General features: G+C 39.3%; 1 protein-coding gene across 1 annotated transcript in view; it reads right to left on the bottom strand.

Moving 5' to 3' along the window:
- Nucleotides 1–3,286: 3,286 nt before the first annotated feature.
- Nucleotides 3,287–12,257, bottom strand: part of cryl1 (crystallin, lambda 1) — a 77,987-nt gene continuing 69,016 nt past the window's right edge. Inside the window, exons 6-8 of the mRNA XM_072264316.1 lie at nt 9,516–9,621; nt 5,368–5,474; nt 3,287–4,473 (exon numbers count right to left, since the gene is read on the bottom strand). Coding sequence (XP_072120417.1) covers nt 4,366–4,473; nt 5,368–5,474; nt 9,516–9,621 — 321 coding nt within the window. The 3' untranslated portion in view covers nt 3,287–4,365. The remainder of the gene's footprint in view (nt 4,474–5,367; nt 5,475–9,515; nt 9,622–12,257) is intronic.

Raw genomic sequence — 12,257 nt, 5'->3', positions numbered from 1 at the left:
GCAGAATTTCAGATGGTGACAAGGAGGCATAGAAGAGTGAGGCAGATCAGCTGGTTGAGAGGTGTCACAACAACCTTGCGCTCAACGTCAGTAAGACCAAGGAACTGACTGTGGACTTCAGGAAGGGGAAGTCAAGGGAACACAAAGGATCAGCAATGGAAAGGGTGAGCAGCTTCAAGTTTCTGAGGATCTACCCCAGGTCCAATATATTGATGCAATTACAAAGAAGGCACAACAACGGCTATATTTCATTAGGAATTTCAAGAGACCTGGTATGTCACCAAAGACTCTCACAAATTTTTACAGGTCTACCATGGAGAGCATTTTAACTGGTTGGATCACTGTCTGATATGGAGAGGCCACTGCACAGGATCAGAAGCAGCTGCAGAAAGATGTAAACTCAGACAGCTCCATCATGGGAAGTAGCCACGCAGCATTGAAGACACTTTCAAAAGGCAATGCCTCAAGAGGTAGGAACTATCATAAGTACCCCCATAACCCAGAACATACCTCTTCTCATTGCTGCCATCAAGGTGGTGAAGACAGACACTCAGCATTCGTCCCCTCTGCCAACAGCTTTCAGAATGGACAGTGAACCCACGAATACTACCTTTTTTTCTCTTTTTGCACTAGTTACTTAATTTAATTGCTTATATGTATTTGTTATTGTAATTTATAATTTAAAATATTATGTGTTGCTGCAAATTTCATGACATATACCAGTAATATTAAACCAATTCTGATTCAATATGCTTTGAATTCTATCAGAAAAACGCTGTGTCAAGCTGAGCTCTGCAAGAGATGAGAATAACTGTCCTAAATATTAAGATAACAGTTGACCAAATATGCTAGATAAAAGTATAGCACAAGAACAAAAGGGAAGTTTTTCAGTAACTATTAGAGGCCAAACATTAATCTCTTTTGAAATTACTCTTGTGCTCCAGTACAAAACTACCAGCTGCAGTGATCTGTTGTGAAAAGTTAGATCCAACAATTATTCTAATATTAGCCACTATGCACTTCTTACAATAATTGACTCCATGACAGTCAATGGGAAAACTGAAAAATCAAGGTTTGGGCAGAGAACATACTGTACTTTTCCTACTTGCATCATTTGGCCATAAATATTTACAAATTCTCCTTCTCTGCTATTGGGGAGCAACTGCACTCACCTAGCTCCCTTTGTAACTATAGCTGATGAATCACAAGCAATGGCATTTCTTTTCAATCCTGTACCCTCACATCTGGAATCATCCACAGAACCAGCCTTGGACCTCTCCAATTTCTTATTTATACGTGTACATTGACAATACTCTGTTTTACATCACCAATTCTCAAAACCATCCATGCAATTTCATACAAATATTAGAAGGTCAACAGCCAAAGCCATCATCTTTGCACAGTCTGACAACTCAGTACCTACACCATACTTCTGTAAATAGATGAAACTGAATCAGACTGTTTATAAACTTCATATGCCTGACTACAAGATTCTTTGACCACATTTTTATGCCAAAGTCTATCGATTTCCAAGCCTATTTTCCGTCCCTGCCCCAGTTCATCTGATGTTCCAATCTTGATCTTTATCTCTGTTACTCTTAAACTTTGGACCATCATACTCCTGACTGGCCTTACTGATCCTGTTCTGTAAATTTCAACTTGTTGAAAAATTCAGCTGTCTGCAAACCTCTATCCTTTTGCCCAACATCCTAAACTCACTAAACTACAATAACCCTAATCTTCATTTCTGTTCATACAACCATCCCAGACACCTACATTACTACAATTCCAGCTCTTTTTCACCTGAATTTTACTCTGTAACACTGGAAGCCACTGCTTACAGCTGTTGAGCTCCAAAATATTTTCTAAATTTGATTAGAATCGATTTTACCGAGCATTGTACCTGTTATTTGATAACATTGAAATGGCTTGGATTTATTTAAAGTAGGAAAGCAACAACCCAAGCTTGTTATCACCTTTCAATTCATCAAATAGCAGAATATAAACATTTTTCCCCACTTAATGACCAACTGCTTCTAAACAGGGTGGGGTGCAAGGATTAGAGAAACTGCAGTGTGGATTTAAACAAACACCAACTAGCAATTGTTAACTAGTCCACTCCAGCATGTGTATGACAGCAGCTGGGTACTTTGCAATAATGCCTCTCCATGGGAATATTCCGTGTGATCCCCTCCAACCAATAAGTCACGTATGAAGTAAGATGGAATATTTAGCAAAGCCAAATAGGTCCAGTCACAATAATACAGACGTAGTTCAGTGGAATCAAGAGAAAATCTACTGGATCCACACACCAGCAGTAAACTGATGCTATCACATCGTTGATGCCAGTAACTGTTTTCTGCAATATTTTTAGCAAATGTCAAGTCTGAAACAGAACCTACTCTGATCATTTTAACACTGAAAACAGTAGCAGTCTCGTTCTTCGAGATCCAGAACTTACCCATTATGGGAACTCTACAACAGGGACTATAAGAGTTGAAGTGGAACTCTACTGACACCATTTCAAGACAACATAATAACAGGTATAAATGTGCTCAGATCAGTCAAGGAAATAAATCACTTTCACAGCTGTGGTGATGGCCACAATGTCTTAATGGGGTTAAGTTTCATACTAATATCAAGCATTTTCTGCCAACAGTCCTGATTCTGCACAATTACTGTATTGCACTTGACTTTAAAATGACTCCATCTTCTCTATAATCACAAAAAAAAACACATAATACCATCTGTAACATTACCTGTTTCCAAACCCTCATCTATTCCTTACCTCCAGATTTAATTTCACTGTAATCATCATTCTAATATCTAAATCTCCAGCACTCTGAAATATTTTGGGCATCTACTTTTCTGTATTTAAAACCACCAAGTTCTTGTCTTCTTTATAATCAAGATCAGTCATTTTTACAATCCAAGATCTGTGGAGTGTTTAACCTTCACCTCATACTGTACATCTGCAATTGCCAATTATTATGCATCCTAGATTCTACACTGAAATTCCCCCTTCTAGCTTCTCCCAATTCCTGCTCATCTTTTAAAATCTTCCTTAAAGCATACTGAACATTTAGTTGTCTTTTCTAATGGAGTGGCGCTGAACTTCGTCCAAATATCTTTTTGTGAACCATCTGGCAGCAACATCTGTAGAAAATGCGAGGATAACAAGATCTTAGAGAATGCACAAAACAAGGCGAAATTCCAGAGGCACCTTTTAGTGATATATTTACATTAAAAGGGTGATTCTGAATCTACACCCTCAAAGAATTGGAGTTAGATATGAACTGTGTGACATTCATTATTTAACTTTTTATTCACTATATTGCTTAGTAACACAAAATTTTCACTCAAGGAACAACAGTTGAATCCACAAAAGGTGAGAAAATATAGCTGGGTATATTTTTTACAATGTAAATTTTAGAGAAATTGTGAAAAATAGTCATGAGTTAGTCCTCAAGCTCAACATTCTAATCTCCTCTAATGTAAAAGGTATTATCTTCATAAATTGATATGCTTTATGTAAAAATACAAACAAAATGTATTGCCACTTGGATTCGGCTTAATGATGTAAATTATTCAGATTGCAGCAAATTAATTTATACTAGTGTATTATAATAAGTGTGACAACCAAGATTGCACTGATTAATACATTAATTCTAAGTTAATACAAGTAATTTAAATATACGTGGCCACTTCATGAGATATACTTGTACACCTGCTCATTAATGCAAATATCTAATCACGTGGCAGCAACTCAATGCATAAAAGCATGCAGACATGGTCAGGAGGTTCAGTTATGTTCAGACCAAACATCAGAATGGGGAAGTAGTGTAATCAAAGTGAGTTTGACCATGGAATGATTGTTGGTGCCAGATGGGCTGGTTTGAGCATCTTAGAAACTGCCGAGCTCCTGGGATTTTCACGCACAACTGTCTCTAGAGTTTACAGAGAGTGGGGTGGAAAAAATTTTTTAAAAATCCAACGAGCGGCAGTTCTGTGGGTGAAAATGCCTTGTTAATGAGAGGTCAGAGGAGAATGGCTAGATTTATTCAAGCAGACAGGAAGTCGACAGTAACCCAAATAACCATGTTACAATGGTAGTGTACAGAGGAGCGTTTCTGAACGCACAACACATCAAACCTTGAAGTGATAGGCTACAGTAGCAGGGAACCACTCCTGTATCAAATGAAGTGACCACTGAGTATTCAAGCATGGGCAAAAATTTAATAAAGTATTAAATGAGCAAGCAATCGAGTATTAACATGTTATTTTATATCAATGCAACTCACATTACTCTGCATTATAATCTGTAATACAAGATATCAATCTTGACAGAATCTTTAGGAATACATTTCACTTGCAATCTGATTTCAATTTTGCTAGAGCAATCAGATAACGGTCTCTCTGCAGTCTTCGTGCATTAAGGCTTTCTGGATCCAGTGGAGTTTTTTCAGACATTGCCTGGATAGTTGAAAAAGTATTCATACCTTAAACCTCCATTTAAAATGTTAATTTTAATGCAACAAAAACATTAAGATAATTAAATGACCTCTTACTTCTGAATTACATTTTTGATCATTGGAGGTATTGACTTTAACATCTGTACCAAGCCATTTCTTACTTCTTTTTAAAAAGTATTATCTCCCTCACACATGCATCAACATTCAACGTAGCAGAAAAGTAAGTTACCTGCTCTTAAATCAATACTATTCCTGCTCAGAAGAATGTCTACAAGGAATACCAAAATGACTTGAAAATAGAATTATGTCATTACTTCCTCAGAGTATTGTTTTCTAGATTGAAAAGATTGATGAAGGAAAATTCCACGTTACATGCACGCTAATTTTGATTTCAAACTGGACCCACTGGAAAATACTTCCGAATTTTTATACAGATGATTATAGAAAAAAATAATGTTAAATGCACCAACACCCACTTAGTAATTTTGGATAAATCCCATGCCCAAGTATGGAGCAGATTGTATTTCCCAGTATTAGTTTGTGTCCTGGGTTGTAACATAATTCTCCTAAAAATAGTTTAGTTTCCATTTACAAAAGGGCCTGAGAAAGAAACCTTCAAAAGGAGGCGTTAACAACAAAAACAAGTTACTACAACAATGCAGTCAAGGCAGCAAAAATAGAAATGATGTATAAAAATTGAGTTCTCCACACAGCTGATATTTTAAACTAGCAATACACTCTGGATGCCCTGTGACTTGAGCGAGGCTTCTGCCCTGCCATAACTTCAAATGTAAAAACCTAAATGGCCCTGTAGAACCCAATTCTACCAGCTAGTGGTATGATCTTTCAAAAACAACATTCCTTAATCACAAAATACAAAGGACTTTCCACCTACCTTATTAATTTTCTCCATAACTTCACCAGAAAATTCAGGAACAGGTCCAAAAGATGATAAAACTCTTTTCATACCTGTGTCATACCGCTCACAGTAATTCTTGAACCCTAGAAAATGAATAAACATCTATTTGTATATTTATCATTTTTATCATATGCTTCCAAGTGGAAAATAGTGTACTTAGTCTCAGTGAACGTGGGGAAATCTGATCTATTCCACGAACATCAAGACAAGGAAGGGTACATTTGGCCTCCTTTGGAGCAAGCTCCAACTTGCACTGATAACTGAATTTCTTTTAAGTAGGACAAGGAGAGGACAGAAAATAAATACTTGTGCAACTCGATTAATATTTTGTTCCAGACACAAACTAATTCTTATCAAATATATTGTCTTAAAATTTTATGCAATTTTTTCTTCTCTCCTTCTGACTGGCGATCCACTTCTAGACATCTCAGAATAATTTTTACTTTACCCAAAGATTGACTAAGGGCAATTTCCTCTTGCCAAGCTAATAATTTGCATGATCACCAATGTGAGTTTATCCATCCTTGGGAACAAATCAAACTGTGCTTAGTGCTGCAAGTGTGGTATTGCAGCAAATTTGGGGGTCAATGTGCCTGGTCCATTTTTCTTTGTTTTTTTGCGCAGGGAGGAAGGATTTGGGAGTTGATGATCATGCTGCCTTTCTTTTCTTCCTTGGTTTCAATGCCATCTGGAGAAGAATTTCAAAGTTGTGTGCTTTCATAATAAATGAACCTTTGAACTTCTGAGGCCTGTTATAAATTGCTGCAATAAATACCAGTGAAGCATTTTCTTCCTGATTACATGATGCACTTAAGATATAAACTTCAAAATTAAAAAGTTCCAAGTAAATTTTATTATCAAAGTACATATACAGTATGTAATCATATACAACCCTGAGATTCATTTTCCCGTGGGCATACTCAGCAAATCTATAGAATAGTGACTATAACAGGATCAATGAAAGATCAACCAGAGTGCAGAAGACAACAAACTGTGCAAATGCAAATACAAATAAATAACAAGATAAAGAGTTGTTAAAATGAAATCATTGGTTATGGGAAACATCTGAATGATGGGGTGAGTGAGTATAGTTATCCCTTTTTATTCAAGAGCCTGAGAGTGGAGGGGTGTTAACTGTTCTTGAACCTGGTGCTGCAAGTCCTCTGCGTGGTGGAGAACACTGATGATGGATGCTGCTTTCCTATGACAGGATTTCATGTAGATGTGCTCAATGATTTGGAGGGCTTTACCTGTGATGTGCTGGGCTGAATCCACTGCCTTTTGTAGGATTTTCCTTTCAAGGGCATTGGTGTTTCCATACCAGGCTGTGATGCAGCCAGTCAATGCACTCTCCGCTACACTTCTATAGACGTTTGTCAGTTTCAGATGCCATGCCAGACCTCCGCAGGAAGTTCGGTTTGACATCTAAGGAAGGGAAGTAGTGGCGCTGCTGTGCTTTCTTCGCAATTGCACTTACGTGCAGGGTCCAGGACAGATCCTCTGAAATAGAAACGCCAAGGAATTTAAACTTGCTAACCCTCTCCACCTCTGATGTGGACTGGCTTATGGACCTTTGGTTCCCCTCTCCTGAAGTCTACAATCAGTTCCTTGGTCTTGCTGACAATGAGTGAGAGGCTGTTGTTATAACATCACTCAGCCAAATTTTCAGTCTCCCTCCCATATGCTGATTTATCACCACCTTTGATTTGGCTCACAACATTGTCATCAAACTTGAGTGTGATGTTGGAACTGTGCTTAGCCTCACAGTCAGAATGTAAAGCGAGCAGAGCTGGGGGCTAAGCACACAGCCCTGTGGTGCACCTGTGCTGATGGAAATCATGGAGGCGATGTTTCTCCCCCAATCTGAACTGACTGGGGTCTGAAAGTGAGGAAATCCAGGATTCAATTGCACAAGAGAGTATTGAGGCCCAGAGCTTGGAGCTTATTGACTAGTTTGAGGGGATGAAGGTATTGCATGCTGAGCTGTAGTCAATAAAGAGCATCCTGATGTATGCACCTTTGCTGTCCAGATGTTCTAGGATTGAGTAAAGAGCCAATGCGATGGCATCTGCTGTGAACCTGTTGCTCTGGTAGTGGATCCAAGTCACCTCTCAGCCTAGAGCAGATATGCTTCATCACTAGCCTCTCAAAATACTTCAGCACCGTGGATTTAAGTGCAACTGGGTTATCGTCACTGAGGTGGGTCACCACGCTCTTCTTGGGCTCTGCTACAATTGAAGTCTGCCAAATACACCAGCCAGTCGATCAGCACAGATCTTTAGTACGTGCCCATCGGTCCGGCTGCTTTCCATGGATTCACCCTCCTGAAGGCAGCCCACACCTCAGCTTCAGGTACTGAGATCAAAGGATCATTGGGAGATGTGGGGGCTTGTAATGGTTCCCCCACATTCTGACAGTCAAAGCAAGCACAGAAGGCATTGAGCTCATCTGGAAGCAAAACCCTGCTGTCTCCCATGTTGCTTGATTTAACCTTGTAGGTGATAGTATTCAAACCTGGCCGCAGCTGCAGAGCATCCCTTGTTGATTTGTTTGTTCCTGAATCTCCACTTCGCCCGGGAGATGGCTTTCCAGAGATCATACCTGCACTTCTGGTAGCTTTCTTGGTCTCCAGATTTGAATGTCTCTGATCTGGCCCTTAACAAATTTCAGATCTCTTGGTTCATCCAGGACTTCAGATTGGGGAAGATTCTGAATAATTTAGTGGGGACACACTCATCCACAGCTATTTTAATAAAGCCCATTACAACTATGGTGTATTCATTCAGATCTCTAGATGAGTACTTGAACGTGGCTCAGTCCACTGACTCAAAGCAATCCTGTAATTACTCGTCTGCCTCCTGCAACCACCTCTCAGTTGTCCTAATCTCTGGAGCCTTGCTCTTTAGGCTCTGCCTGTATGCAGGTAGGAGGAGGTCTGCCAAGCGATTCGATCTACCAAAATGCAGTCTGGGCGAGGAATGGTAGGCATTTCTTATCTTAGTATACCAGTGGTCTGGTATGTTGGGACCTCTGGTGCTACAGGTTATATGCTGATGGTAATTGGGCAGGGTTTTCTTCAAGCAAGTCTGGTTGAAGTCTCTGACTACATTTTGAAATGCATTGGGATGGGCTGTTTCATGTCTGCAGACGTCATCATGCAGTGTTGCGAGTGTTTGCTTATAGTCAGCCGCTGGTGGTGTACAAGCTGTGGTCAGGATCACGGATGAGAACAGCTGAGGTAAATAAAATGGTCTGCATTTAGGTGTTCCGGGTCAGGGGGGAAACGAGTTTGACAGAACTGCCATGCTGGAGCACCAAAGAGAATTGACCATAAACGCACACCTCCTTCCTTTGCCTTACTTGAGTCCGTTCTTCAGTCCATCCTGTGAATCATGAATTCTTCTGACCTGCCACTGCATCTGGCGTATCCAAAGATAATCAAATTTCGATACAGCATACAATTGAGCAGAATCTCATCTGCCTCTGATACAGCAGTCTTGCCATCAGATCCTCAGTTTTATTCTCCAATGACTGCACATTCGCAAATAAGATGCTGGGTAGAGGAGGCCTCATCCTTCCGTGTTTCAGCCTGGCTTGGAGTCCCCATCTCCTGCCTCACTCTTGAACATGGTGATGAGCCTTAATGGCACCTGACTGGTCCAGGTTCTTCAGTTGATCGTGAAAGCTGAAGATCGTGAGGTGATTTAAAAGTCCACTGTTTAGAGAAAAGTTCCATGCTGCAGATTGCAGCAAAAGCAAATATATTTAAGAGGAATTTTGGAACAATTTTCTGTAGTGCACAGAAAGACACCAGTGATCGCTGGTGCCATCTTGTTCACCTTTGTGTACCATGACTCCCAAGTAGCTATGAAAATAAACATCTTACATAAAATATTCTTAAAATGAATAATCCCATTTCTTCACATAATGCACCATCTTTGCCAACTCATATGACCCATCTTGGCTTTCCATATCACAGCTTTTTTCCAGATGACAAGGAATCATAAACAAACTTCATATTTTGTTTTCTTCTCTTTAATAGATTTTAAATGGCTAAGGCTGTAATGAGGCTTGTTAGCCTCATGAGTAACTACCACTATACGGTGGACTTCATCAGTTCTTACCTTGTGCATTGAGATAAGCAGTTTCAAAAGGTCCCATAAAAGCATAACGCATTCCTAAACCAGCTGACATCACAAGGTCTACATCTTCAGGTGACAGCACACCATCCTAAGTTTAACAGAAGTATTGTTATTCCATTTTAGAAACTCAAAAGTTATCTTACCAACTAGTCACTCAAACTGTCTGCTGAAAGCATACATTAAAAATTTGACCATTAAAATTGAAAAAAAAATTAACAGGGCTCATGTTCATTTTTAAACAGTTCCCTGATAAGTCTGGCTCCCCAGTCTCCAATAAAGTTACAAAGCAATTCTAAAGCAAAATTCACCATATTTCAGGCTGTGTGTAAATCAAGATTAATTATCATGGCAAATGGACCCTTGACCATCAACAAAAAAATGATGGAACAGTACAGTGGGATAGGTGCCTTAAATGTATGACGCAAATCCAACATCTGCACTACTTTAGTACTTCACCTGGGATTTGATCCGTTCCTGAGGCCTTTTCCCCCCCCCAGTAGATTGGTGGCCAACCTTCCCAACCTTTTGCTTGGACAATTTAGTGCCAAAGTAGTGGCAGATAGTCAGCTCCTGAATGTAATCAAGGAGACTCTCATGAAGGAGGCTTCTTTGAAATTATTTTCAAACTGCTCCTACCAGTGGGCACTAGCCATCACACTGTCCCTAACCTTTCCTCCGTTCTTGACTTTGAGCAGAAGGGGCCTTAGGTGTTTGGGTCATAAATGCTCTATAGCATTGAAGAATCCAAATTTTTTGTTGTTGCTGAATCTCTGATGCTTTTCTCTCCTGCTATTTCTTCTTTGAGTTTCAAGATTATTTTGTAGGACATCCAATCCCTTTTCTTCTCAGCTTTTAGCTTCCAGCCTGAGAGCTCCTGACATTAAACATTTACTGGTTTAACAAGACTACCAGAAGATTTGGGAACTGCTCCAAGGTTTCTGGCATGGGAATTGTAAATCCCTTCGCAGATACTACTTATGAGTATCAGTGCACTTGGACATTTGGTGGTGCTTGCTGGTTGAGAGTCAAAAGATTAGCCATGGGACTTTGGCTGAATTTTTTCAGGGTCTTTAAGTCCTATTGCTGATTTTGTTGTGTCAACAGGACATGTGCTGAACAAAACAAGGACACTGGGTGTCAACCTTTCAGAAAAACAAATTTTAGATCGAATGTCATGCATCAACAAGATAAAAGAAACCATAACAATTTTAGATGATAGGAAAGTTATCATATCTATACACACAATTTTCAAGGATCATTAAAGATGCTTACATGAGTACTTTGTACCAATAATTTTTTTTGCTGTAATTACAGTGAATTCCAGTTAATTGGACCATCAATTATTTGGAGCAGCTGCTTTTTTGGGACAACTCTTAGAGGAAAAAAAATCAAAAAAATTGCTGGTAATTCCCTTGTGTATTTGGGACACTATGTCCTTAATTTGGGCAGGAGACTGTTGCCAAACAGGATCTAACTAGTGTCAATCACATGCACTGTATGGCTGTTAGATGATACATTGTGCTTACAGCAAACTGTTTTTAGATAGCATCAGTTGCACATGTCTATGTTCAAAAAGCAGTGATTTTTGTCACTGAGAGTTGGTGTGAAATAAGCAGTAAGACAACTGCAAGGTGTTTTGTTTAATGTGGTGTCAAACGTACATGCTGGAGATGACAGAAACAGCCAAGAGTGAAAATGAAATGATGTCACTACTTCAACAAGTTAGAGACTATGAAGAATTTGATATTATTGACAATCATCTTGAAAGTTATAATGAAAGTAAGGATTTGGAGGATGCAAATGAAGTTACCCATTAACTGCTCTAGGCATTTGCACTAATTTTGTTCCTTGCATACACGTTGTATTGAAAGGACAGGCAGGTAGGCAAAGGAGGTGGCATGATTCTGTTGTTAAAAAGTGAAATCAAATCATTAGGAAGAGGTGACATAGGGTCAGAAGGTATTAAATTGTTGTGGGTCAAGCAAGGAACTGCAGGGGTAAAAAGAGTTTGATGGGAGTTATATACAGACCACCAAACAGTAGTGAACATGTGGTCTACAAACTACAACAGGAGATACAAAAGGGCAATGCTACAACAGTCATGGGGGATTTCGATATGCAGGTAGATTGAGAAAATCAGGTTGGTGCTGGATTCCAAGAGGGGGGGTTTCGAGAGTGCATATGAGATGGCTTATTAGAGCAGCTCATGGTTGACCCCACTAGGGAATGAGCTATTCTGGACTGGGTGTTGTGCAATGAACCAGATCTGATCAGAGAGCTCAAGGTCAAGGAACTCTTAGGGGCCAATTATCATAATTCACCCTGGAATTTGAGAAGGAGAAGCTGAAGTCAGATGTATCAATATCACAGTGGAGTAAAGGGAATTACAGAGGCACGAGAGAAGAGTTAGCCAAAACTGATTGGAAAAGAACACTGGCAGGGACAACAGCAGAGCATCAAAGGTTGGAATTTCTGGGAGCAATTTGGAAGGCACAGATACATACACACGCACATACAGAGCCTATAAAAAGTTTTCATGTTTTACGGTTTTACAACATTGAAACACAGTGGATTTAATTTGGCTTTTTTTGACAGTGATTAACAGAAAAAGACTCTTGTATGTCAAAGTGAAAACAGATCTCTATAAAGTAATCTAAATTAATTACAAATATAAAACAAAGTAATTGATTGCTTAAGTATTCACCCCCTTCAAATCAGTATTTA

This window comes from Mobula birostris, chromosome 7 (assembly GCF_030028105.1).
Source record: "Mobula birostris isolate sMobBir1 chromosome 7, sMobBir1.hap1, whole genome shotgun sequence".
Classification (NCBI taxonomy): Eukaryota; Metazoa; Chordata; class Chondrichthyes; order Myliobatiformes; family Myliobatidae; genus Mobula; species Mobula birostris.
The sequence above is the reverse complement of the archived record's forward strand: the minus strand, read 5'-3'. Positions and strand labels throughout refer to the sequence as shown.